This window comes from Podarcis muralis, chromosome 1 (genome assembly GCF_964188315.1).
Source record: "Podarcis muralis chromosome 1, rPodMur119.hap1.1, whole genome shotgun sequence".
NCBI lineage: Eukaryota > Metazoa > Chordata > Lepidosauria > Squamata > Lacertidae > Podarcis > Podarcis muralis.
Genome location: NC_135655.1, coordinates 4,221,980 through 4,247,945, shown reverse-complemented (window position 1 = coordinate 4,247,945; position 25,966 = coordinate 4,221,980). Strand labels below are relative to the sequence as shown.

General features: G+C 48.9%; 1 protein-coding gene across 1 annotated transcript in view; it reads left to right on the top strand.

Annotated features, from left to right (window-relative positions):
• PYGL (glycogen phosphorylase L) overlaps nucleotides 1–25,966 on the top strand; it is a 60,869-nt gene that overhangs the window by 5,712 nt on the left and 29,191 nt on the right. Inside the window, exons 3-8 of the mRNA XM_077935618.1 lie at nucleotides 7,354–7,455; nucleotides 8,357–8,435; nucleotides 11,053–11,156; nucleotides 16,292–16,423; nucleotides 18,398–18,509; nucleotides 22,341–22,423. Of these exons, the coding sequence (XP_077791744.1) occupies nucleotides 7,354–7,455; nucleotides 8,357–8,435; nucleotides 11,053–11,156; nucleotides 16,292–16,423; nucleotides 18,398–18,509; nucleotides 22,341–22,423 (612 nt within the window). The remainder of the gene's footprint in view (nucleotides 1–7,353; nucleotides 7,456–8,356; nucleotides 8,436–11,052; nucleotides 11,157–16,291; nucleotides 16,424–18,397; nucleotides 18,510–22,340; nucleotides 22,424–25,966) is intronic.

Below are 25,966 nucleotides of genomic sequence, written 5' to 3'. Positions count from 1 at the left end.
GCACCCTTTAAGGAGCGCGTGGCTCCTGCGGGCTTTTCTACAACGAGGGAGAAAAGGGACTGACTGGCCCCGTCAGTCCCTTCTCCCTCCTGGGGAAAAGCCTGCAAGAGCCGCGCGGAGCTTGTGTGCGGGAGCTCTTGGGGGCTTTTCCTGCCTGCCTCCCCCCCTGCATTCGCTCCATAAGACGCACACACATTTCCCCTTACTTTTTAGGAGGGAAAAACTGCGTCTTACGGAGTGAAAAATACGGTAGATGGGCCACTAGAAGTGCAAATTACATAGGTGGTTTCTCTTTCAATTGCAGACAGAATTGCAGAAGTCTACTTTATTTATTTCTCTTTTCATTCTATTATTATTATTATTCCTCCCTCCCTTTGCTTTTGCTCTGTTTTCCTTTTCCACCTAGATAGCCCAGTTGGTTAGAGCGTGGTGCTCACAATGGCAAGGTTGCAGGTTCGATCCCTGTCAGGGACAGCTGCATATTCCTGCATTGCAGGGGGGATGGACTAGATCAGGTAGATCCCCGGCTGATCCTGGCAGATCGTGGGATCCTTATTGTGTACAAAAAGTTACGGGGGGGGGGGAGCTAAAAAAACCCTCTGTGCAATCCTCCCCCCCAAAAGCTGAACAACTCTGGCCAATCCACCTGCCCCACGCACGCTCCTCCTCCCTCCAATGGGTAGATCACTGCCAGTTTTTAAATACTGGGAGCAGATCAGAGTCTCTTGGGAGTTGGACATGCCTAGATTAGATGATCCTCAGGGTACCTTCTGAAATAAAAAAATTAAGGTCTTATAAGTGCCGACTACACGACACATATTTTGTCGGGACGCGGGTGGCGCTGTGGGTAAAACCTCAGTGCCTAGGGCTTGCCGATCGTATGGTCGGCAGTTCGAATCCCCGCGGTGGGGTGAGCTCCCGTCGTTCGGTCCCAGCTCCTGCCCACCTAGCAGTTCGAAAGCACCCTTAAGTGCAAGTAGATAAATAGGTACCGCTTTATAGCGGGAAGGTAAACGGTGTTTCCGTGTGCTGCGCTGGTGCTGGCTCGCCAGAGCAGCTTCGTCATGCTGGCCACGTGACCCGGAAGTGTCTTTGGACGGCACCAGCTCACGGCCTCTAGAGCGAGATGAGCACGCAACCCTAGAGTTGGACACGACTGGCCCGTACGGGCAGGGGTATCTTTACCTTTACCTTATATATAATAAATGTTCATAAATGTACCAACCAAGCACGTACATAGATATAGGGACCACATGTCTGGAGCAGCACAGGAAGACCCGTCCTGAAACCATTTTGACTCCCAAACTGACCAAATGTTTTCTCTGCAAGGAGGGAGGGGGTGAGGGAACCTTCCCATTCTCTCAGGAATTGGGGAATCACCATCTCAAAGGAATGGGCAGACAACCAGGAAAGGCAATCAGATAAGGCATTATCAGATAACCTGGCAGACAGGAGATAAACAACGCACTCAGATTTCTGTTGTAGACCGCCTTTTCTGTGACATAGTTATGATGTTTGTGGGGGGTGGTCTTAGGTTACACCCTTTCTGGGATGTATGTATGATGTATGGAGGGGTGGTCTTGAGCTCCAGGGCAGGGAATTTAAAATGTCGATATAAGGGCAGCCACACCTTGGTTCTGGGTCCTCCTCTGTCCTCCTGCGTGTGAGGGGAGCACCCTGTTGCAACAGATCAATAAAGATCAGGCTTACTAGCTGCTTTGCTTCTCAATATTCTCTGGTCGGCCTTTGTTATTTTCTCCTACCAATGGAGAACCTACAAAGGACTCTTTAAGGACTCTTATGTCCCCCATAAGGGAATAAAGGCAGATTTTGTTTACAACTCTTCCAACCCTACAATTCTCCTCGCATTTGATGCCCTCTACTCTGGGTCAATTAGGACGCAGGTGGCGCTGTGGGTTAAACCACAGAGCCTAGGACTTGCCGATCAGAAGGTTGGCGGTTCGAATCCCCGCAACGGGATGAGCTCCCGTTGCTCAGTCCCTGCTCCTGCCCACCTAGCAGTTCGAAAGCACGTCAAAGTGCAAGTAGATAAATAGGTACCGCTCTGGCGGGAAGGTAAACGGCGTTTCCGTGCGCTGCTCTGGTTCGCCAGAAGCGGCTTAGTCCTGCTGGCCACATCACCCGGAAGCTGTACTCCGGCTCCCTCAGCCAATAAAGCGAGATGAGCGCCACAACCCCAGAGTCGGCCACGACTGGACCTAATGGTCCAGGGTCCCTTTACCTTTTACTCTGGGTCAATGAGGGTAGGCACATGAAGGTGACAGATGGTTGAAGAAAGACTGTATGAGAGGCAGAAGGGAAGATCTCCCAGGGTGGGAGGCTGGGAGAAGAAAGGGAAGCTTCCAGGTGACCTACCTCCCAGGTGACCTTGCTTTTCTCTTTCTGCTTCTGCTTTTGTTTAGATTACCTTGTTTTCACGGTATCTCATTATGACAAAGCCTTAATGAAAATGCTATGCCCCAAAAAAGCACAAAAAGTGAAAACGGAATAGAATTTCTTCTCCCTCCCAACTTGTGGATTTCCAGTTGGTGAGGACTGAGCCTGGCTTATTAGCAGAATCCATGCCTTGCACCCAGAAGGTCTCAAATTCAATCCCTGCCTTCTCCAGCTTTGAAAGATGCGCTTCTTAATAAGGCTGGAAGAGACCTTGTCACTGCCAATCCTGAAAAGCGAGAGGCTAAAAGGCAGATCTAAATCCAGCATGGAATAGCTGGTTGCCCTCCTCGAATTGGATTGACTTAACCATCTCTTCAGTCAGGTTTTCGACTGTTAACGGCCTTTAATGTAGAGCTTTAGCCTAGCAGATTAAGGAGTAATCCCATTTGTGACATCAGTCGGAAGCCCTTTCTCAAGTGAGGTAGACAGGCTCTCTGCTGAGAAGAGCTTTGCTCCTAATCTGCCCTTTCTCCAGCTCCCATCTTTGATTCGGTGCTTCATCCTAGAGACTTCCAGAACCACCTTCCACCCTGCCTCCCATTTTAACTTTAGAAAAGTCCAGTCTTGCCTCATCGGTTGGGACCCAGAGGTGACCCCTGAGCCACCATTTATAGCTCACATCAGCTGCCAGGGTGTGTAATAATAATAATAATAATAATATTTTATTTATACCCCGCCCTTCCCGGTTCAAAAACCGGGCTCAGGGCGGCTAATAACAAACTTAAAACAATTATAAAAGCAGCATAAAATACAGTATAAAAACATGAATAACCATAAAATTCAAAATTCAAAAATCAATTTAGGGCAAATAAGCATTAGATAACCCCCAGGGCTAGCTGGCTGAATTGGTCCTACTTGGGCCAGCGAGGAGGCCAGGGGAGAATTAGCTGTGGGGTCTCAGAGCGGATGATCTTTGTAAAATGGGAGGGGGAGGGAAGGGAAGGGAAATAAAAGATCAGGCTGAATTCAAATTGAAGGCCAGGTGGAATAGCTCTGTCTTACAAGCCCAATGGAAGGAGGTTAAATCCTGCAGGGCCCTGGTCTCCTGGGACAGAGCATTCCACCAGGTTGGAGCCATCACTGAGAAGGCCCTGGCCCCGGTGGAGGATAGTCTGACTTCCTTAGGGCCTGGGACCTCTAAACTATGGTTATTTCATGGACCTTAAGGTCCTCTGCAGGGCAGACCAGGAGAGGTGGTCCTGTAGATACGAGGGCCCTAATCCACAAAGGGCTATAAGATGGAGCAAGCTTGCTTTCTGCTGCCCCAGAGGGTGGGAACCGAACCAACAGATCTAAACCGCAAGAAAGAAAATTCCAACTGAACCTTTCTGATGGCAAGAGCAATTTGCCAGGGGAACGGACTCAGTCATAAAGGGGTGGGTGCTATTTCCTTGTAGGTTTTTCAACAGAAGTTGGCTTCTCATCGGCCAGGGATTCTTTGGCTGGGATTCCTGCAAGGCAGGGGGTTAGACTAATGACCCCTGGGTGTCCCTTTCAACTCCGCTATTATTTCCAAGGTGAGCTGTACTTTACAGCAAAGGGAAAGGGATGCAGGTGGCGCTGTGGTCTAAACCACTGAGCCTCTTAGGCTTGCCGATCAGAAGGTTGGCGGTTCGAATCCCCGTGACGGAATGAGCTCCCGTTGCTCTGCCCCAGCTCCTGCCAACCTAGCATTTCGAAAGCACGCCAGTGCAAGTAGATAAATAGGTACCACTGCGGCAGGAAGGCAAATGGCTTTTCCATGCGCTCTGGTTTCCGTCACGGTGTCCCGTTGCACCAGAAGCGGCTTAGTCCTGCTGGCCACATGATCCAGAAAGCTGTGGACAAACACTGGCTCCCTCGGCCTCAAAGCGAGAAGAGCGCCGCAACCCCCATACTCACCTTTGACTGGACTTAACCGTCCAGGGCTCCTTTCCCTTACCTTACCTTACCTTTACCTTTACAGCAAAGGGGTTGGTCACTGTGGGAACTGGGACCAAAGCTGTCCTGATGAGCCCCCAGCTCTTGCAGGAGTAGAAATCCTCTTAAAAGCATGCACAGCTAACTTACTTGATTTTGGACCTGCTCTCTCAGGCAAATGCTCCTCATAGATGATAAAACCAATAAAATAGAATACAGTGGTACCTCGGGTTAAGTACTTACCGTATGTTTTGCACCATAACACTCACTTTTTTCCTCCTAAAAAGTAAGGGAAAATGTCTGTGCGTGTTATGGAGGGAATGCCTACGGGTGGCATGCCTACGGATTTTCCTCCTCTAAAAACTACGTGCGTGTTATGGTTGGGTGCATGTTATAGAGCGAAAAATACGATGATTCGTTCCGGAGGTCCGTTCTTAACCTGAAACTGTTCTTAACCTGAAGCACCACTTTAGCTAATGGGACCTCCTGCTGCCACCGCGCTGCCGGAGCCGAATTTCTGTTCTCATCCTGAAGCAAAGTTCTTAACCCGAGGTAATATTTCTGGGTTAGCGGAGTCTGTAACCTGAAGCGTCTGTAACCCGAGGTACCACTGTAATGAAAATTGCCCCAAACCACCTGATAAGCGTTGGAGAAGTGACGATCAGAGGCAGGGATAAGCCTATGAATTTTAACAGGCTATATTTTAGCACTGAATATGTTTCCTCCTGACTTGAATAGGGACGCGGGTGGCGCTGTGGGTTAAACCACAGAGCCTAGGACTTGCCGATCAGAAGGTCGGCAGTTCGAATCCCAGCGATGGGGTGAGCTCCCGTTGCTCGGTCCCTGCTCCTGCCAACCTAGCAGTTCGAAAGCACGTCAAAGTGCAACTAGATAAATAGCTACCGCTCCGGCAGGAAGGTAAGCGGCGTTTCCGTGTGCTGCTCTGGTTCGCCAGAAGTGGCTTAGTCATGCTGGCCACATGACCCGGAAGCTGTACGCCGGCTCCCTCAGCCAGTAAAGCGAGATGAGCACCGCAACCCCAGAGTCGGCCACGACTGGACCTAATGGTCAGGGGTCCCTTTACCTTTACCTATGTTTGCTCCTGACTTGAATACCAGTGATTTCTGTGGACTCTCCCCCTAATTTTCTGAGCAGTGGATGTTCCAGAGGGTTTAGACATAGGGTTCCTTCTAAGATTTGTTCTTATTTACGACTATCCAAGCAGAGCAAATAAATCACCCCTGCGGCAGGCAGAAAAACTACCTGCATCAAGGCAGGTTTATTTGTGTATGGCTTTTTTGTGGTTACTGTACACAGAGCGGGTTCATACCAGTTAAAAACACAGAATTCAGGTCTCCCAGGGGACCTGCGTGTCTCAAGGCACGTCACATGCAACTTCCTTCCCTCCCCAGATGGCAGACCTGGCCCTGAATTGATCCCCGGCCCCTTTCTCCCAGAGCTGTCATTTTCTTTCTTTTTTCTCCCCCCCCCCCTTTAAAAAATTATTATGTTTATTGCAAAACATACAACACAAACAGGCAAAAACAATACCACAATGACAACTAAACATTAATTGACTACACTTCATTTAACATCACACATATTTTATGATTTTCTTTAATATTCAAGATTCAATCTATACCTGTCAGGAGATTTGCAATTTCACAATATTGTTTTAAATATTCTTTCAGTATTGTTCATACTTTGCACGCTTTCTGATTTGAGTTTCCTCTTATTCTCCTGGTCATTTCCGCAAGTTCCAGGTATTCTATCGTCTTCACCTGTCGGTCAAGCTTTATAGGAATTAAGTCGCCTTTCCAATTTTTTGCTACCAGAATTCTGGCCGCCGTGGTTACAAACATAAAGATGGCTCTAAACTTTTTTGGATTTCAGTGGACATAATGCCTAACAGAAAGGCTTCTGGTTTGGTTTTGTTTTTTTGAAAGAAGAGCTGTCATTTTCTTAAGGTTTCAGTCATCTTTATTTTGTTAAAGGTGGCTGACTGTCATTTACACCAATTGTGCTGGGGCCAAACTCAAAATGGTGCAATCCTAACCCAGCCATTTGGCTCTGGAGACGGTTGCTGCGTGTTGGGCAATGAGACTGTTTGCTCACCGATGTACAAACCGTGACGTAATGGAGTAAGTTTGGTGGGGGAAATGTTCCTGGAATGCGAAGCACATGTCTGGCAGAGAATGAATTGCGTCGAATTGATCCTTGCTGGTGGCTTGTGGTTTGTCTAGGTCTGCCGGCTCTTCTCTTCTCTTTCCCTTTATAATACAATCCCCATGGTTTGCTGAATGTAGCATTCCCAAAGTAAAGGAAAGATTGGACTCTGATTAATAGAATACACACAAGGCTTGACCAGCAAGACTCTGGGCGGAGGTGCCAGTAATAATCCCTGTCCATCTCTTGGCCCAGGTCGTTTTATTCACAAAAGAACTTTTTGCACAGTGTTCGTAAGAACCAATCAGATTTCCTCTGATCATTTCAAAAACCCCACGTGGGATGAAGTTAAAAGTTAAAACTGTTGTTGTTTAGTCGTGTCCGACTCTTTGTGACCCCCTGGACCAGAGCACGCCAGGCCCTCCTGTCTTCCACTGCCTCCCACAGTTTGGTCAAACTCATGCTGGTAGCTTCGAGAACACTGTCCCACCATCTCATCCTCTGTCGTCCCCTTCTCCTTGTGCCCTCCATCTTTCCCAACATCAGGGTCTTTTCCAGGGAGTCTTCTCTTCTCATGAGGAGGCCAAAGTATTGGAGCCTCAGCTTCAGGATCTGTCCTTCCATTGAGCACTCAGGGCTGAGTTCCTTCAGAATGGAGAGGTCTGATCTTCTTGCAGTCCATGCGACTCTCAAGAGTCTCCTCCAGCACCAGAATTCAAAAGCATCCATTCTTCGGCGATCAGCCTTCTTTATGGTCCAGCTCTCACTTCCATACATCACAACTTCTCCAATCCTAGCAGGTTGCAATGACCATTTCTTCTTCCTTTCCAGAGAGTTTACTACCTTTCCTTGGAGTTCTACATGGGCCGGACTCTGCAGAACACCATGATAAACCTGGGATTGCAGAACGCCTGCGATGAGGCAATTTATCAGGTAAGGGGGGGGAGAGGGGGGACTACTGCAATGCGCTGTACGTGGAGCTACCTTTGAAGGTGACCCGGGTCAGAATCGAGAGGAGAAACAGTATTTTGAAACCATTGAGAAGTGAAATAAATTTATCGCCTTATGGATCTGGTCATGGGATGGAGTCGAGCAAGTCTGAGCCTCTACCCAGAAGCTCCTGGTTTTGCAAATCCGTTGGCAAGTCGGATCTGCCTCTGAACACCCATTCACACAATGTTTCCCCCCTTGTGTGTGCACACACAGAAGTGATTCCTCCCCACCTTTTAAAAATAAAACTAATTCTGGAAGCGACAGCCAGTAGTACAAGACTCTGAAAACTTGCAAGCGTCAGGCGGGGGAACTTGGCTGAATTTTGCAGAGGCTTGGTTACCTCCTCTTTGCCGTTAGATTTATTTCCGTTAATTGCCCACGGCTGATCTAAACGGTGCTTGAATCACTTGCAGCCTCCCAGAACAAATTGTGCAGTTGTGTTGTGTAACTGGCCTCAGCCTGCCTGCTACAAAAAACGGCAGATTTTGACAGTTTGGCTGCCTTCCGTTCCCATTTTTGTAGGGGTGTGTGTATTGTGGGGCTTCGCTGATGCTTGAAACACAACTCTTGGGAGCGTTTTGCACAGAGCCAGCGTGGTTTAGTGGTTAGAGTTTTGGGCCGGGACCTGGGAGACCCGGGTTCAAATCTCCCACTTGGGGATGAAGCTCATTGTTGTGACCTTGGGGGCAATCGCTACCTCTCAGCCTGACCTACCTCGCATAGTTGTTGTGGGGGTTAAATGAGATGGGAGGGGGGGAAACCTTGTACGCTGCCTTAAGCACCTTGGAGTAAAATGTGGGCTATAACTGAAATAAACAAATCTCTATATGTGGCTCTTTAGCTGGGGCTGGACATTGAAGAACTGGAGGAGATTGAGGAAGATGCTGGCCTGGGCAATGGAGGCCTTGGCAGACTTGCAGGTAAGTGAGGAATCATAGAAGTTGTAGAGTTGGAAGGGACCCCTAGCGGTCATCTAGTCCAACCCCCTGCTATGCCGGAATGTTAGCTGAAAGAATCCCTGAGAGTTTGACATCCAAGCTCCATTGAAAGCATTATGCTACCACTTTAAGCAGTCAGGACCCCTCCCCACAAGGAATTCTGGGAACCGTAGTTCATTAAGGGCGCTGAGAGTTGCTAAGAGATCCATAGTCCCCTCAGAGAGCCGCAATTCCCAGTGTTCCCTCTTCGGAGGGATTGATTGCTAAACCACTCTGGGAATTGTAGTTCTGGGAGAGGCGTACAAGTTTCCTCTCGGCAGCCTCCACAAACTACAGTTTCCAGAATTATTTGAGGGGAGCCGTGATTGTTTGAAGTGGTATCGTGGTGATTTCAATGTGTGTTGTGAACGTGGCCAGCCCGTAACTTCTCAAAACTCATTTCTGCTTCAGCTAGTGAACACCTTGAAGTTCAAGGTTCAAGTTCAAAACTTGAAGTTCAAATGAGAAAACACAGGTGTGAATCACGAGGCCATTTCCAGTCGTGCATAGGAAACTAATCTGAGCAAAAATGAACCGTCTTTCTTGGTTCAGAAATACCAGATTTTCTTGGCGCCAGTTCACAAGGGCTCCGTTAATTTATGAAACAATATTTATTTATTTTATATGTTTCATAAAATTTACATACCTCTTGATTGTAGGGGGGCCTCAAAGCGGTTTCCAAAAAATATAAAACAATAAGATTATGACTTTTTAAAAAATCAAAACCATAAGTTAAAACATGCAAAAAGTTCAAGCCACAATAGACTAAAAGAAATTAAAATTCCTACAAGTTTTCTGAACATTTGAGTAAGGTAAGGTAAAGGGGCCCCTGACCATTAGGTCCAGTCGTGGCCGACTCTGGGTTGCGGTGCTCATCTCGCTTTATTGGCCGAGGGAGCCGGCGTACAGCTTCCGGGTCATGTGGCCAGCATGACTAAGCCGCTTCTGGCGAACCAGAGCAGCGCACGGAAACGCCGTTTATCTTCCTGCCGGAGCGGTACCTATTTATCTACTTGCACTTTGATGTGCTTTGAAACTGCTAGGTGGGCAGGAGCAGGGACTGAGCAACGGGAGCTCACCCTGTCGCGGAGATTCGAACCACCGACCTTCTGATTGGCAAGTCCTAGGCTCTGTGGTTTAACCCACAGCACCACCCGCATCCCTTAAACATTTGAGTAGGCCTGTCTAAATAAGAATGTCTTCACTGAAAAAAATACAGCGAATGGGGCTGCAGGATATCAGTAGGCAGGGAGTTCCGAAGTGTTGATGCTGCCACACTGAATGACCAGGTTCTTACAAATGAGTTGGGAATATTATGTGGCACCTATAAAATGCCAATTCCGTTGATCGAAGCAGTCGAGTGGGCACATATGGGGTAGGCGATCTGGTAAGTAAACTGGTCCCAAGCTGTTAAGGGACTAATCGCAACACTGAGATGCTTTTAGAAGATCTGTGTGCAGAGATCTGTTCCCCAACCTGGTGCCTTCAGTCGTGCTTGGACTGCACTCTCATCAGAGCTGGGCTGGTCTTGGCTGCTGTAGCGGATCATGGGCTGAGCATAGCCCTGGGGCTGCGCCAGTCATCTTTCCCTGTGGCTACATCATTCGGTGGAGCCATCCCTGTACAGAAATTGGTGGGGTAGAGGGTTCCTGTAGGCCACATGGTGAAGCCAGATTTCCTGCATCTCCAGAATCCCAACTCCAGTTTCACTATTGATCCTTTTTAAGAGCAGCTTATACCTGCAGAAGGGACGCGGGTGGCGCTATGGGTGACGCCGTTTTTGTGCGCTGCTCTGGTTCACCAGAAGCGGCTTAGTCATGCTGACCACATGACCCGGAAGCTGCACACCAGCTCCCTCAGCCAGTAAAGCGAGATGAGCGCCACAGCCCCAGAGTCGGCCACGACTGGACCTAATGGTCAGGGGTCCCTTTACCTTTATACCTGCAGAGAAGGTGAGAAAAGCTCTTGAACTCTGCTCATAGCTGTCAACTTTCAGGTTTGAAAAGAAGGGATCAGCAGCCTCTCCTGTCCCAGGGACAGTCTACGGGATATCTAACAATCCGGGATAGCAGTGGGAAGCAGCGGGAAACGGTGCTGGAATAAGGGAATTTCCCACAAAAAAAGGGAAGGTGGACAGCCAGGACTGTGTTGGGTTGTGGTACCACTGCGCCTCTTGTGCTTGCTGATCGGAAGGTTGGCAGTTCGAATCCGCACAACGGGGTGAGCTTCCATTGCTCTGGCCCAGTTCCTGCCAACCTAGCAGTTCAAAAGCACACCAGTGCAAGTAGATAAATAGGTACCACTGTGGTGGGAAGGTAAACAGTGTTTCTGTGCGGTCTGGTTTCCGTCACGGTGTCCTGTTGCGCCAGAAGTGGTTTAGTCCGGCTGGCCACATGACCCGGAAAGCTGTCTGTGGACAAACACTGGCTCCCTTGGCCTGAAAGCGAGATGAGCGCCGCAACCCCAGAGTTGCCTTTGACTGGACTAAACTTTCCAGGGGTCCTTTACCTTTACCTTTTTGTGGGTGGGACTGAGCACATCCCTGCCTCTCCTTCCACAGCCTGCTTCCTTGATTCGATGGCCACCCTTGGGCTCGCAGCCTACGGTTATGGGATACGCTATGAGTACGGCATATTCAATCAGAAGATCAGAGACGGATGGCAGGTAACCTAAATGTGTATGATATGAAGCACGGCACAGTTTATACCACTGTATTGTGCAAGAAAAGAGAGCCTACATTGTTACGGGTGAAGTAAGTGCACAATATATTTTATTGTGTGTACATATCTCAGAGTTTACTCACAAGCTTCCTAGCTTGCATTGTGGCGAAATGCATTCATGAGCCTTGCGCATAAGTGGGCATAGGTGCGCATGAGCAATCCCCAGCCCGGCACGTTCCAGAGGTTTTGGATTTTGGCTCCTGTCAGTCTTAGCCAACATGGCTGAGTTATAGAATCATCGTCATAAATTTTATTTATACCCCAACCTCCCCGGCCAGAGCTGGGCTCAGGGCGGCTAACACCAGTAAAATTACAGTAAAAACATAATAGGAAAAAAGCCAATTTAAAATACAGGTTAAAATGCAATTTAAAATGCAGCCTCATTTTAAAAGTAGCCCACAGATCAAGACTATAAGGGGAGGGAAACATAAGGGTCAGACTGAGTCCAAACCAAAGGCCAGGCGGAACAGCTCCGTCTTGCAGGCCCTGCGGAAAGATGTCAAGTCCCGCAGAGCCCTGGTCTCTTGGGACAGAGCGTTCCACCAAGTTGGGGCCAGTACTGAAAAGGCCCCGGCCCTAGTTGAGACCAATCTAACCACCTCGCGACTTGGGACCTCCAAAGCGTTGTCATTTGTGGACCTTAAGGTCCTCCGTGGGTCATACCAGGAGAGGCGGTCCCGTAGGTACGTGGGTCCTAGGCCGCATAGGTCTTTAAAGGTCAAAACCAGCACCTTAAACCTGACCCTGTACTCCACCGGGAGCCAGTGCAGCTGGTAGAGCACTGGGTGAATGTGATCCTGCGGCAAGGACCCCGTAAGGAGCCTCGCCGGAGCATTCTGCACCCACTGGAGTTTCTGGGTCAGCTTCGAGGGCAGACCCACATAGAGCGAGTTGCAATAATCAAGCCTGGAGGTGGCTGTCACATGGATCACTGTGGCAAGGTCGGGGTGAGAAAGGTTAACACGGCGGAGATGGAAAAATGCCACCTTTGCTGTGGCTGCAACCACAGACCCAGAAGGGACCCCAAGGGTCATCCAGTCCGACCCGCTGCAACGCAGGAATATGCAGCTGTACCTTACGGGCATCAAACCTGCAACCTTGGAGTTATCAATCTCTAACCAGCTGAGCTATCCAGGCTGTAGTCCAAAACAAGTGGAGGCAACCAGGTTTATTTATTTTGAAGGATTACTAAGCCATTTGATGTGGGACACGGGTGGCGCTGTGGGTTAAACCACAGAGCCTAGGGCTTGCTGATCAGAAGGTTGGCAGTTCGAATCCCCGCGACGGGGTGAGCTCCCGTTGCTCGGTCCCTGCTCCTGCCAAGCTAGCAGTTCGAAAGCACGTCAAAGTGCAAGTAGATAAAGAGGTACCGCTCTGGCGGGAAGGTAAACGGCGTTTCCGTGCGCTGCTCTGGTTCGCCAGAAGCGGCTTAGTCATGCTGGCCACATGACCCGGGAGCTGTACGCTGGCTCCCTCAGCCAATAAAGCGAGATGAGCACCACAGCCCCGACTGGACCTAATGGTCAGGGGTCCCTTTACCTTTACCTTTAAGCCATTTGATATTATAAGAGCAGAAGAAGAGACTGCTGGATCAGACCAGCGGCCCATCTAGTCCAGCCTCCTGTTCTCACAGTGGCCAACCAGATGCCTTTGGGAAAGCTTCAAGCAGGATTCGAACACGAGCCCTCTCCCCTCCTGCGGTTTCCAGCAGCTGCTGTTCAGAGACATTTACTGCCTCTGACCGTGGACGCAGACCCTAGCCTTTGCGGCTAGTAGCCACCAACCGCCATCTCCTCCCTGAATTCGTCTAATCCTCTCTTAAAGCCATTCAAGTTGGTGGCCATCACTTTCTCATGTGGCAATGAGTTCCATAGTTCAACGATGTGCTGAAGGACTTTTATCTGCACTGAATCTTCCAATGTTCACCTGCATAGTTTCATCAGCTTCTACCGTGTCGCCGTTTAATCGTCTCTTTTCTAAGATCAAAAGTCCCGAATGCTGAAACCTTTCCCCTCTCTTCCCCAGTGGTGTAGCGTGGGGGGTGCAGGGGGGGCCGGCTGCACCGGACGCAACATCTGGGGGGGGGGCGCTCGCCGCCTCCGGAGTCGCCGAAGAGCCTCGGGCGCAGGCTGTAGCAGAGCCCCATGTCTCGCGGAACCGACGAGCTGGCAGCAGCTCTCAGCGCTCGCCGCGGTCCCCGCGCGTCAGGGCCGCGGAGGGCGCACCAGGCAGCCCCTACTCACAGCCCCGCCGCCGCTGCTGCTGCTGCAGCTGCTGGGCCATGTTGCATTTTCCTCGCCTCTCTGCCCTCCTCCTCCTCCAGGCAAGCGGCGTCGTTTGGGCGGCAGCGCCCACGGCAACTCGCCTCAGATCACCTGACACGGACCCGCCGCCACCCCCGTGGCTACCTTACCGTAAATACCCCAGGCAGCAGCAAGTAGAAGCTGGCAGTGGCGGCAGGTTAGGGGTTAGGGGGCGCAAATTACTTGCCTTGCCCCGGGTGCTGACAACCCACGCTATGCCGCTGCTCTTCCCTTGATAATTTAGGTCTCCCTTTCCTGAAAAACCTTCCCAACCTCTATATCATCCTTTTTAGGCTGTGAACTCTGTGTGTGTGTGTGTGTGTGTGTGTGTGTGTGTTTGGTAAATAGTTGTGGGGGCCCCTCCTGTTTCTTTCAAAGGCTTCCAGGGAGTAGGCTGGGACAATTATTAACAGAATAATCTGGCAAACGATAACTGGAGTTCAGGGAGATCACAGACTAGATGTGCATAGGCTAATTTACCTTGGATTGATAAGAGTGACTAGGTCCCTGGGCTAGGTCTCAAAGGGGGGGGGGCAGAGAGGAGAGAGGGGCCAATTGCATCACCTCCAAACACGCTCAAGGGAATCTTCGGTGCAAAGGGCAATCAGCTCTCATTGGGCCCCAGGACATAGGAAAGAGTTCTGGGATTCTTCCTTTAGGTGTAAATTTCTGCCTTTTCATGTGCTGGGAAGTCCCAGCAAGTTCAGGGATCTGAGCCAACTTTTCTTGGCAGGATTTTGGTGCACGGTTACTCCCTTCCGGGAGACTCTGTGACGCCCTGAGCATGGGTATAACAGGGTTCAGGAAAAGCCTTAGATGACTTCAGTTCTGGCCAGCAGAAGGAGAGAGCTCCAGGTTCTTCTGTAATTATTATTATTATTATTATTATTATTATTATTATTATTATTATTTATTTATACAGCTAACAACAAATTTAAAACACTTAATTATAAAAACAGCATAAAAGACAGTATAAAAACATGAATAACAATAAAATTCAAAAATAAAAAATCAATTAGATAATCCCCAGGGCTAGCTGGCTGAATTAGTCCTACTTGGGCCAGCGAGGAGGCCAGGGGAGAATTAGCTGTGGGGTTCAGAGCGGGTGATCTTCATAAAAGGGGAGGGAAGAGAAGGGAAATAAAAGATCAGGCTGAATTCATATTAAAGGCCGGGCGGAATAGCTCTGTCTTACAGGCCCGATGGAAGGAGGTTAAATCCTGCAGGGCCTTGGTCTCCTGGGACAGAGCATTCCACCAGGTTGGAGCCATTACTAAGAAGGCCCTGGCCCTGGTGGAGGATAATCCTTCTTCCTTAGGGCCCGGGACCTCTAAACTATGGTTATTCATGGACCTTAAGGTCCTCTGCGGGGCAGACTAGGAGAGGTGGTCCCGTAGATACGAGGGCCCTAAGCAAGGTTTGTTGAGGTTTTAGTGCTGTGAGCCACTCTTATCTTGCACTCAAGTTGCATATGCGCATAGAATAAAACCCACTATCCTAAAGATGCCACAGTTTCTGCTGGCCCTCATTCCAAGGAAACAAAACCTGGGGGAGCACCTGCAACCTCTTGCGTGCTTCACTTTCGCTTCCCACCCACCCCTTTCACCCTTCGCACAGCACCCCATCCATAGCTGTCAACTTACAGATTTGAAAATAAGGGACCAGCAGCCTCGAAAATAAGGGATCAGCAGCCAAAATAAGGGATTTTCCCCAGCACAGGTATGTTCGACTTCTGAGCCAAAGGCAGAAAGCCCAGCCAGCAGCCAAACGAAGCCTCAAGCGGTGGTTCCCACAGCGCAGCAACCCGGCAAAGGGGATGCAGCAAGGAAAACCACCATCACCTCTCCGCTGGGAAGCGCTGAGCAAAGGCGAGTCCCCAGGCAGCACGGCCGATTTGAGCGGCACAAGGCATGCAAGCTCCACCCCCCCAGTCGTTCTTAGACTCCTTATTGGGTGAGCAACGCAGCCAAGCAACACAGTTGGAGCCTCCCTCCTCCCTGGCCGGCCGGCCGGGAGGGAGGGAGAGGAGCTGCTTCCTTTGAAACCTGGGAAATTTAAGGGACATCATCAATAAGGGACAGCAGCGGGACAGCGCTGGGATAAGGGACTTTCCCGCCAAATAAGGGACGGTTGACAGCTATGACCCCATCCCTTTGGGTCTTCTGTTCTCCTTGTCACCCTCTGCTTATGGGCCAAAGCTGCATGTATGAATGAGACCGGGTCAGAACTGTTTACCAGCATTGCCAAACATGTAGTCCTCAGTTCCTTGCCAATTCCCTCCCCAATTTTTTTTACATACTTGTTGTACAAATTGCTAGAAAACTAGAGTGTTAAGGGAGTGGCGAAGATGAATGAAGAATAGGTTGGTCTGCCTTAAAGAACTCCAAGCAAAACCAAATCGGCAGGGAACCTTTTTCTTGAAACTTGTCTTGCGATAGTTACTAACCTGCTAGTTTTAAAGGGGAGGTGGGATATATTTTGGGAGGATAAGAATGGCGGTCATGATTTCAAAAATGCTTGATTATTCACATGTTGTTATCAATCCTCTTACTGTATAAAATGTTATGAGAACATTTCTTTAAACTCCAAGCTTAACCAAACACTGGATGTGAATTTAGGGGCTATATAACACTATAAAGGAGTCCGTTCCATATGTGTTTTTGTGCACAACTGTTCCTCTGTACTGTATTGTCATTTCTGTGAATGACACTGATTGTGACATGGTATTGTCTTGTTCCTCCTTCTCATGCTCATCCTGACAGTTTTTTCTTTCTAGGTGGAAGAAGCTGACGATTGGCTAAGACACGGGAACCCCTGGGAGAAAGCCCGCCCAGAATACATGCTTCCCATTCATTTTTATGGAAGGGTGGAGCACACCCAGACCGGCGTGAGATGGATTGACACCCAGGTACTGGGAGAGGGAGCACCTCCATGGTCTTGTTTGTGGGGAGGGAGGAAGTTCAACTCCCCACAGCCAAGAAGGTTACTGGGTGGCCTAATATGCCTCACCCATTAGGGAAGGGAGATACAGTGGTGCCTCGCAAGATGAAAAGAATCCGTTCCGCGATTCTCTTCGTCTAGCGGTTTTTTCGTCTTGCGAAGCAACCCTATTAGCGGATTAGCGCTATTAGCGGTTTAGCGGCTTAGCGGCTATTAAAGGCTTAGCGGCTTAGCTGCTAAAAGGCTATTAGTCGCTTAGCGGCTTAGAAAAAGGGGGAGGAAAGCGAGAAAAAATCGCAAGACTCGCAAGACATTTCCGTCTTGCGAAGCAAGCCCATAGGGAAATTCGTCTTGCGAAGCAGCTCAAAAACGGAAAACCCTTTCGTCTAGCGGGTTTTCCGTCTTGCGGGGCACCACTGTAGATTGGATTCTGTTTCCGTTTTAATGGGAAACAACCTGATTTGCTCTTCTTGAACCAATACAGTGGTATCTCAGGTTACATACGCTTCAGGTTACATAGGCTTCAGGTTACAGACTCCGCTAAGCTAGAAATAGTGCTTCAGGTTAAGAACTTTGCTTCAGGATGAGAACAGAAATCGCGCTTCGGCAGCGCAACAGCAGCAGCAGGAGGCCCCATTAGCTAAAGTGGTGCTTCAGGTTAAGAACAGTTTCAGGTTAAGAACGGACCTCCGGAACGAATTAAGTACTTAACCCAATTCCCAAACACCTTGGTTCCCAAACGCCGAAAACTCGGAATTAAGTGTTCTGGTTTTCAAATGTCCGATGCGGCTGACGGCTATGGTTTTCAGGGCGCCTGCCCCAATCAGAAGCTGCGCCTTGGTTTCGGAACATTTTGGAAGTCAAACGGACTTCCGAAACAGATTAAGTTTGGCGATTTTGTTTTTGCTATTTTGCATTTTTGTTTTTGAGGCTTTTTCGGTTAATTTGTTTTTGTGACTCTGTGGAACCCAGTTCAGCTACTGACTGATTGATTGATTGATTGATTGTGTGACTGCGGAAATGGATAAAAGCCCCTCATCCATTGTAAAATTGAGGAGTGTTAAGATGTCAAGGAATTGGGAAATAGAGAATTGCAGCTGTAATCAATAAGTTAAAGAAGAACTCAAAAGAAATTGAATTGAATAATTAGTTAATTGGAGGAGTTGCTGAAGAAATGTAAAACAAGGATGCAGAAAAGGGGAGGTATGGGGAAGTCTGGGAAGTAAGGTGTATGAAAATAAGATTATGAAATTATACATGTTTATATGTTTGTATATTTGTGTATTGTGTATTGTTTGTTTTTATTTTGTGTTCGGAAAACCAATAAAAATTTATTATATATATATATATATATATATATATAAAGCCCCTCATCCAAACAATGACTATCATCAGTACAGATAAGAAAAAATAATATCATCTACAATACCATCTTATTTATTTTATAATACAGTACATTGATTATTGCTTTCATTTTATGGATCAGTGGTCTCGTTAGATAGTAAAATTCATGTTAAATTGCTGTTTTAGGGGTTGTTCTTAAAAGTCTGGAACGGATTAATCCATTTTGCATTAATTTCTATGGGGAAAGCATGCCCATAGATTTTGGAACGCTTTGGTATTGGAACGGACTTCCAGGACAGATTAAGTTTGAGAACCAACGTACCACTGTAACATGATTTTCATTTGAAATTTGCCCTGAATTTTGCAGTGCCAATGTTTAACCAAGTAATGTGTGCAAAAGCTTGCATAGATCAGTGAAAGTAACACATAAACACACATTATACAGCTGTACCTCAGGTTACAGATGCTCCAGGTTACAGACGCTTCAGGTTACAGACTCTGCTAACCCAGAAATAGTGCCTCAGGTTAAGAACTTTGCTTCAGGATGAGAACAGAAATTGCAACACAGCTGATGCCCCTGGGCCTTTTCTCTCCCCAGGTGGTCCTGGCTTTGCCCTACGACACCCCAATTCCTGGCTACATGAACAACACGGTCAACACCATGAGATTGTGGTCAGCTCGGGCTCCCAACGATTTCAACCTCCGCGACTGTAAGTGTTTTTGTTCTGTTTGCAAGAATATTTATATACTGCTTTTCTTAAAACCATATACAGTGGTACCTCAGGTTACATACGCTTCAGGTTACAGACCCTGCTAACCCAGAAATGGTCTTCAGGTTAAGAACTTTGCTTCAGGATGAGAACACAAATCGTGCTCCGGCGGCTCGGCAGCAGCGGGAGGCCCCATTAGCTAATGTGGTGCTTCAGGTTAAGAACAGTTTCAAGTTAAGAACAGACCTCCGGAACGAATTAAGTACTTAACCCGAGGTACCAGTGTGCAGTCATACCTCATGTTACATTTGCTTCATGATACGTTTTTTCAGGTTGCGTCCCGCGGTGACCTGGAAGCACCAGAAAGGGTTACTTCCGGGTTTCGCTGCTCGTGCATGCGCAGAAGCGCTAGATTGCACTTTGCGCATGTGCACAAGTGCCAAATCACGCCGCGCAGATACTGCGCTTCAGGTTGCGGGCTTTTCATGTTGCGAACGGGGCTCTGGAACGGACCCCGTTTGCAACCAGCGGTACCACTGTACAACAATTATACACAAAACTGGGCAATACACAAAGCATATACAAGAAGTTAAAATCAGAAATCAACTAGGAGCTATTCTTAATTGCCTGCGTAGGCCTGGAAAGTGTGGGAATGTTGAGGGTGGCAGGAGAGGATACCGTATTTTTCGCACCATAGGACGCACTTTTTCCCTCCTAAAAAGCAAGGGGAAATGTGTGTGCGTCCTATGGAGCGAATGCAGGGGGGAGGCAGGCGGGAAAAGCCCTCAAGAGCCGCACACAAGCTTCGTGCGCTCTTGCGGGCTTTTCTCCAGGAGGGAGAAGGGACTGACTGGCCGCAGCAGTCCCTTCTCCCTCCTGGGGGAAAAGCCCCCAAGAGCGGCGCCCTCTTTAAAGGCTGTGCGGCTCCTGCAGGCTTTTCTACGAGGTGGGGGAATCCACCCACCTCCCAGAAAAGCCAGGAGAAGCCGCCCCGCCCCTTTAAAGAGCGTGCGGCTTCTGCGGGAGGTGGGGGAAGCTGCAGCAGATTCCCTCCTCCCGGGCTCCCTTTGAGGCGGCAATGTGGGAGGGGAGCAGCTTACACTCGTGTAAGCAGCTCCTCTCCCACTTTCCTCCTTCAAAGCAACTACGGAGGAGGGAAGGAAGGGGACCATGGATCCTCCGCTGCTGGAGGCTTCAGCGGATTCCCCCCCCCCCCAGCTTAAGTGGGGTGGGGGAAGTGTGGCAGGTAGGGGGGTACCTACCTAGACAGTGAAGCCACATGTCTCTCCAATGAAAATTGGGAGTGGGCATTGTGTGAAGTGGCTGTGGATCCCCTGCCGCAGAACTGTAGGACTGTATAGAGTTGGGAGGGCCACCCGAGGGTCATCTAGCCCAGCCCCCTCACAATGTAGGAATCACAGCTAAAGAACGCCAGGCAGATGGTCCCCCAACCGCTGCTTAAAAGCCTCCAGTGGTGGAGACCCCAAACACCTTCCGAGGTCATAGAATTGCAGGGTTGGAAGGGAACCCCAGGAGTCATCTAGTCCAGCCCCGGTGGACAGCATGTGCAATCCATCCCGTTGCGCAAGACTAAAGATGCTGCGCAAGGCTAAAGAAGCCAAGGCAGCGAGCGGGATGGATCGCGCTTGCTGCCTTGTCTTTTTCTTTAGCTGCACTGCAGAGGTTTAGCTCCTGGCTGGAGAGGTTGTGCGGCTATGGACCCCGCGCGCTGTCTTGGCTTCTTTGCTCTTTGGGGCTGGGGGGGGGGGAACCCGGGCTTCCCCCGCAGCCCCGAGAAGGTCTGGGAGAAGTGGACAGGCTGCGTGCAGCCTGTCCGTTGCTCTTTGGGGCTGGGGGGGAATAATATTTTTTTCCTTGATTTCCCCCTCTAAAAACTAGGTGCGTCCTGTGGTCCGGTGCGTCCAATAGAGCGAAAAATACGGTATATTGATTATTAATATCCTTCCTAACTCGCACTAGCAAGTTTCTTTATATAGCAGAGTTACATTCCCCTACTTACCGTATTTTTCGCCCTATAGGACACACCTAGATTTGGGGGGGGGAAATAAAGGGGGGGAAATATTTTTTCCCCCCCAGGCGCGGGGGGCCAGCCCCCAGAACAGGACCCAGAGCCATGCCGAAGCTCTGGGAGCTTGTGGGGCTGGAGGAGGGGGAAGCCTCCCCGCTGTCCCCCGAGCTTGTGGGGCTGGCGACGGGGAGGAGCAGGCTTCTAACCTTCTAACCAAGTCAGGGGACAGCGGGAGAGGCGCGCTGCGCCTCCCCGCTGTCCCCTGAGCTTGTGGGGCTAGCGGTGGGGCTCTCCAGGCTTCAGCGAAAGCCTGCATTCGCCCCATAGGACGCATACACATTTCCCCTTCATTTTTGGAGGGGGAAAAGTGCGTCCTATAGGGCGAAAAATACGGTATGCAGCAGAAAGCTGGTTGCAAACTCGTGTGAGCCTCTTAAGACAACAGGCAATTCAATCTGCCTTGCCCAGGTTGAGATATGTTCAAAGATAAGGCCCCTTTGATCCTTCCTAAAAGAATAAAGACACAGCAGTCTTATTCATAAGTGACAAAAAGTAGTTTTACTCATGATCAGGCAGAGCAGTGTGTGATCCCTGAAGGCAGGCTTTCGGCTTAAAGTTACAAATATGTACAGGTTTACCCCATATGGGAGATAACCTGCGGGACTGCTGGCCACCAGAACAGTCCAGGTGAATCAGGAAGTTCGCGGGACGAAAAAGAAGATGAAGAGAGGGAGGTGCTTGCGTGACTTGGCCTTTTACCAGGTCTGGAAAGGTCACGCCCACCTACTAGTCACATGCAAGGAAGGATGTTCCAGCCAGGTGTAACAGGAAGTTCAACTGACTGGACCAACATCCCCTGCATGACCACTCTAGCAAAACAAGAAATGTTGTACTTGACTGCTCCCAGTGGATTACATCCCACAGAAAGGTTTTCAGCAGGTGTTTAAAAGGTGGCCCAGAAGGCTGAAGTTCTAGTGGGAGAGAGTTCCACAAGGCTGTTGGCGCTAAAGGTTCGGTTTTCTGTCGTTGTCAAACGAGCCTCAACAATTTGGGGAATGACCAGCCACACTGCTGCCAATCTCACTCATCGAGCTCGGATGTTTGAGATAGGGATAAATGGCCTCTTTTTTGGCTGTAGTCACAGTGTGTCTAGAAATAGCCACCTTGTTTCCTTTCCCTTTTCACTGTCTTGCTCTGCCTAGCTGTTGTCAGATAGCTGATTGGAAAATTCTCATTAGCCTCCTCCTTGCTCCCCGCCCCCCACCCCACCGCCGGCCACATCTCTGACCAACTGGTTCCTGGATTCACTTTTCAAAGAAGTCAGCTGTTGGGCCACAGTTAAATTTCTATAACATTTTGGCCGCCTTTCAGCTGCCTGAGGTTTTAGTCACCAAATGCTTCCAAGAAAATTGTCACCGTTACAAAGGACTAGAAACTTGAGGTGGATGAATGACAGAATATTATGAATTAAGGAAAGGATTTGCTGAGATTCTTATTAATCAGGATACAAGAAAAGGGAGGAGGAGGAGGTCAAAGAAAGAAGGTATTGAAAGTGGAGAATTTGAGAAATGGTGGTTTTATTTTTTATTTTTCTGTCTTGGTTTTTTTTGTGTTTTTTTTTTTTGTGTGTGTAATTTTAAAAAACTTTTTTTCAATAAATATCATTTAAAAAAAAAATAGAAACTTGAGGTGGATGGATGGGAGGGGAACAAGAAGGAAGCTGAGACTGCACGCTCCCTGCCACACACCCTGTATTTCTTAAGTTGACAGCTTGTTTTTTCCTCCCCAAACCCTTTTCCTAGTCAACGTTGGCGATTACATTCAGGCTGTGCTGGACAGAAACTTGGCTGAGAACATTTCCCGAGTCCTTTACCCAAATGATAACGTAAGTCCCTGGGTGCAGAAATGCAGCCTCCCTCTTGCAGATGTGTGAGAGGGGTTGCTTGGGAGAGAGGGAGGGAGAGTGTCAGCCTCTCAGAACCAAACAAGGAAATGATTTGAACCTTCTTGCAGGCTCATAACTCTGGATGCACAAAGCGTCCTCATAAAAGATCTGAGAATGGGCTTTGTCACCGAGTTCTTGGCTGTGAGTCTGCCTCAAGCAGGCTTCAAAATTTGTTCGTCTGGAGTGTTCTGTAAGAGCAGCTCTCAGTGCCAGACCTCCAAATCTCACCTCTCCCACAAAAGCGGCAATTTCATTCCCTGTGTCTTTAGCTGCAGACAGGAACAGGTCTTCCCTAAAGCATCATCTGTCTCTTGTTCCCGATTGTGCTTTGGACTTCACTTGGTCTTCTCCAACCTGGTGCTCTCCAGATGTTTTGGGACTGGTGGGCATTATGATCTGCAACATCTGGAGGGCACCGGATTGGAGAAGGCTGCCTTACACAAATGTGCCTGGTGCTCATCTCGTCTTTGCCCATCCAAGTTTAGTCAGTTACTTCTGCAAATATCACATAAACCACAAGTTGCTGCCGCATCAAACTGTGGTTTGTGCAATGCCACCAAACCAGGATTGCAAAGCATGTTTTAGGTAAAGGTAAAGGGACCCCTGACCATTAGGTCCAGTTGTGGCCGACTCTGGGGTTGCGGCGCTCATCTCGCTTTCTTGGCCGAGGGAGCCGGCGTAAAGCTTCCGGGTCATGTGGCCAGCATGACTAAGCCACTTCTAGCGAACCAGAGCAGTGCATGGAAACGCCATTTACCTTCCTGTCAGAGCGGGACCTATTAATCTACTTGCACTTTGATGTGCTTTTGAACTGCTAGGTTGGCAGGAGCAGGGACCGAGCAACGGGAGCTCACCCCGTCATTGCGGGGATTCGAACTGCCGACCTTCTGATTGGCAAGCCCTAGGCTCTGTAGTTTAACCCACAGCGCCACCTGCGTCCCTAAAACATGTGTTATATAATAATAATAATAATAATAATAATAATAATAATAATAATAATAATAATTTATTTATACCCCACCCATCTGGCTGGGTTTCCCCAGCCACTCTGGGCAGCTTCCAACAAAAGATTAAAATACAATAGTCTGTTAAACATTAAAAGCTTCCCTAAACAGGGCTGCCTTCAGATGTCTTCTAAAAGTCTGGTAGTTGTTTTTCTCTTTGACATTTGGTGGGAGGGCGTTCCACAGGGCGGGCGCCACCACCGAGAAGGCCCTCTGCCTGGTTCCCTGTAGGTTTGCTTCTCACAACGAGGGAACTGCCAGAAGGCCCTCGGCGCTGGACCTCAGCGTCGGGCAGAATGATGAGGGTGAAGATGCACCTTCAGGGATACTGGGCCGACACCATGTTGGCAGACATGGTTTTGGAGGGACCACCTGAGCAACAGTCTCTCGGGTCAGATGTGACAGCCAACGGTGTGTGAATCGGTTACTTACCATGTTCACAGAAACCAGGGCTCACAAGGGGCGCATCTCAAGGCTCAGCTTATATAATGGCAAACCATTGTTGGGGTTTATATGTGCACCAAAGTATGTGGAACATTTAATAGGTCCCCCCAACCTTTTCATTCTTAAGGACTTAGGCGTAGGTCTAATCCCCTAAACGTAAGGCATCTCACGAGATTAATAAACAAGGTGACAGTCCTTTGCCCTCCTGACTTCTGTTCCTCTGAGACATCACCAGTGCCGGATTTACGTATAAGCTAAACAAGCTCTAGCTTGGGGCCCCACTCTCTTGGGGGACCCCCCCAAAAATTAAAGGAAAACAATGAACATTTCCAAAATATAAGATAAAAAACAAATAAAATAAAACCTACATACAGTAATAGTGTTTTGTGTTGTGTAGGCTCCTGTGATGTAAGTCATGGGCCCCGCCTGCTCGCCTGCTCCCTCAAATATCACTGGTTTGCTCCTTTCTATATATACGGTGCCTACACAGAGCCTAGGACTTGCCGATCAGAAGGACGGCGGTTCGAATCCCCGCAATGACGGGGTGAGCTCCCGTTGTTCAGTCCCAGCTCCTGCCAACCTAGCAGTATGAAAGCACGTCAAAGTGCAAGTAGATAAATAGGTACTGCTCCGGCGGGAAAGTAAATGGCGTTTCTGTGCGCTGCTCTGGTTTGCCAGAAGCAGCTTAGTCATGCTGGCCACATGACCTGGAAGCTGTACGCTGGTTCCCTCGGCCAATAAAGCAAGATGAGCGCCCCAGAGTCGGTCACAACTGGACCTAATGGTCAGGGGTCCCTTTACCTTTACATTCTGCATGTTCTGGTTGCATGGCAACATGGGCAAATGGTTTTAGATACCTATCAGGTCCATCAATTACCATATAACTTATATTCAACACAAAAAACAGCGACAATTTGTTGTTGACAAAGGACAGCTGGACATATCAAGGGCCCCATTACCTTCAGTAGCTGAGGGCCTCATCAAACCTAAATCCGGCCCTGGACGTGACCACGAGGACTGGAAACAAAACACTCAGACTCTCAAGCAGCAAATAGTTGTTGGGAAATGCTGTAGTTACTGGCTTGCTCTAAGAGGAGGGTGCCGGGTTGTTTTTCAAAGACAAAGTGGGGGGCTTTCGTGTGCGAATGTTTTCCTGTTGCTTTCTCAGCCCTTGAGCTGTTTCAGGCACTTGACATTGTCTTGTTCACCCCTCGCTGCCGCAGCCGGCGCACCTGGTGAGGAGAGCTCTGTGTAGATCTGTAACTTTGGCGTGGCAGATTCATTGGCATCGCTCCCTGACCACCCCAACCTTCGCCTGTGACGTATTTCTGTGCTTCTCCCTGCTCTTGAATTCTCACCGAGGTGGCAAACCTGTCTCCAGATTGTCCCCCTGAATGTGGAGGGAGCGTTGCTGGGTGGGATCCTCCTCCAAACCTTAAAAGTCCCTGCCTTTAGAAAGCTAGCCTCTCAAGGAAAGGGAATCTTACCCTCGCTGTTATGCTATTTGTCGACATGGAAGGGTGTGTGTGTGTGTGTGTTTATATGGAGGAGTATCTGAAATGTTTACTGCCTACACAAGTTTACTGCCTCTGTGAGAACGAGCCTAGAATTCCTTTTTTGTGTCTTGATTTTTCACACCTGTGCCATTGCTTAGCCTAGCTTCTTTGCTGTTAATGGGGGAGGGGGGGAACTGATGGAAATACTGAGTTTTTTTCTTTAAACATCCAAATGCTTTTAGGGCAGTCATGTGTGATCCCACTTAACCATACTGCTTAGGCCTGAGAATGATTTGGGATGGTCAAACTGCTTCACTTCCCATTGGTAATATCCTGTAACTCCTTGCTGAAACCCAGCAACTTTTCACGCCACAAATGTTCGGGGTGGGGGGGGGGTGGGATTCTGCATAGTTTTGCTATAATAGCCCCCAATGTGGTAGCATCGGGGAAGTATCACAGATTAACCAATAAAGCAGAATAAATCTGCCACTGATCCACTATTATTGTGTTAATATGACCATTGTAAAGCACTAGAGCAG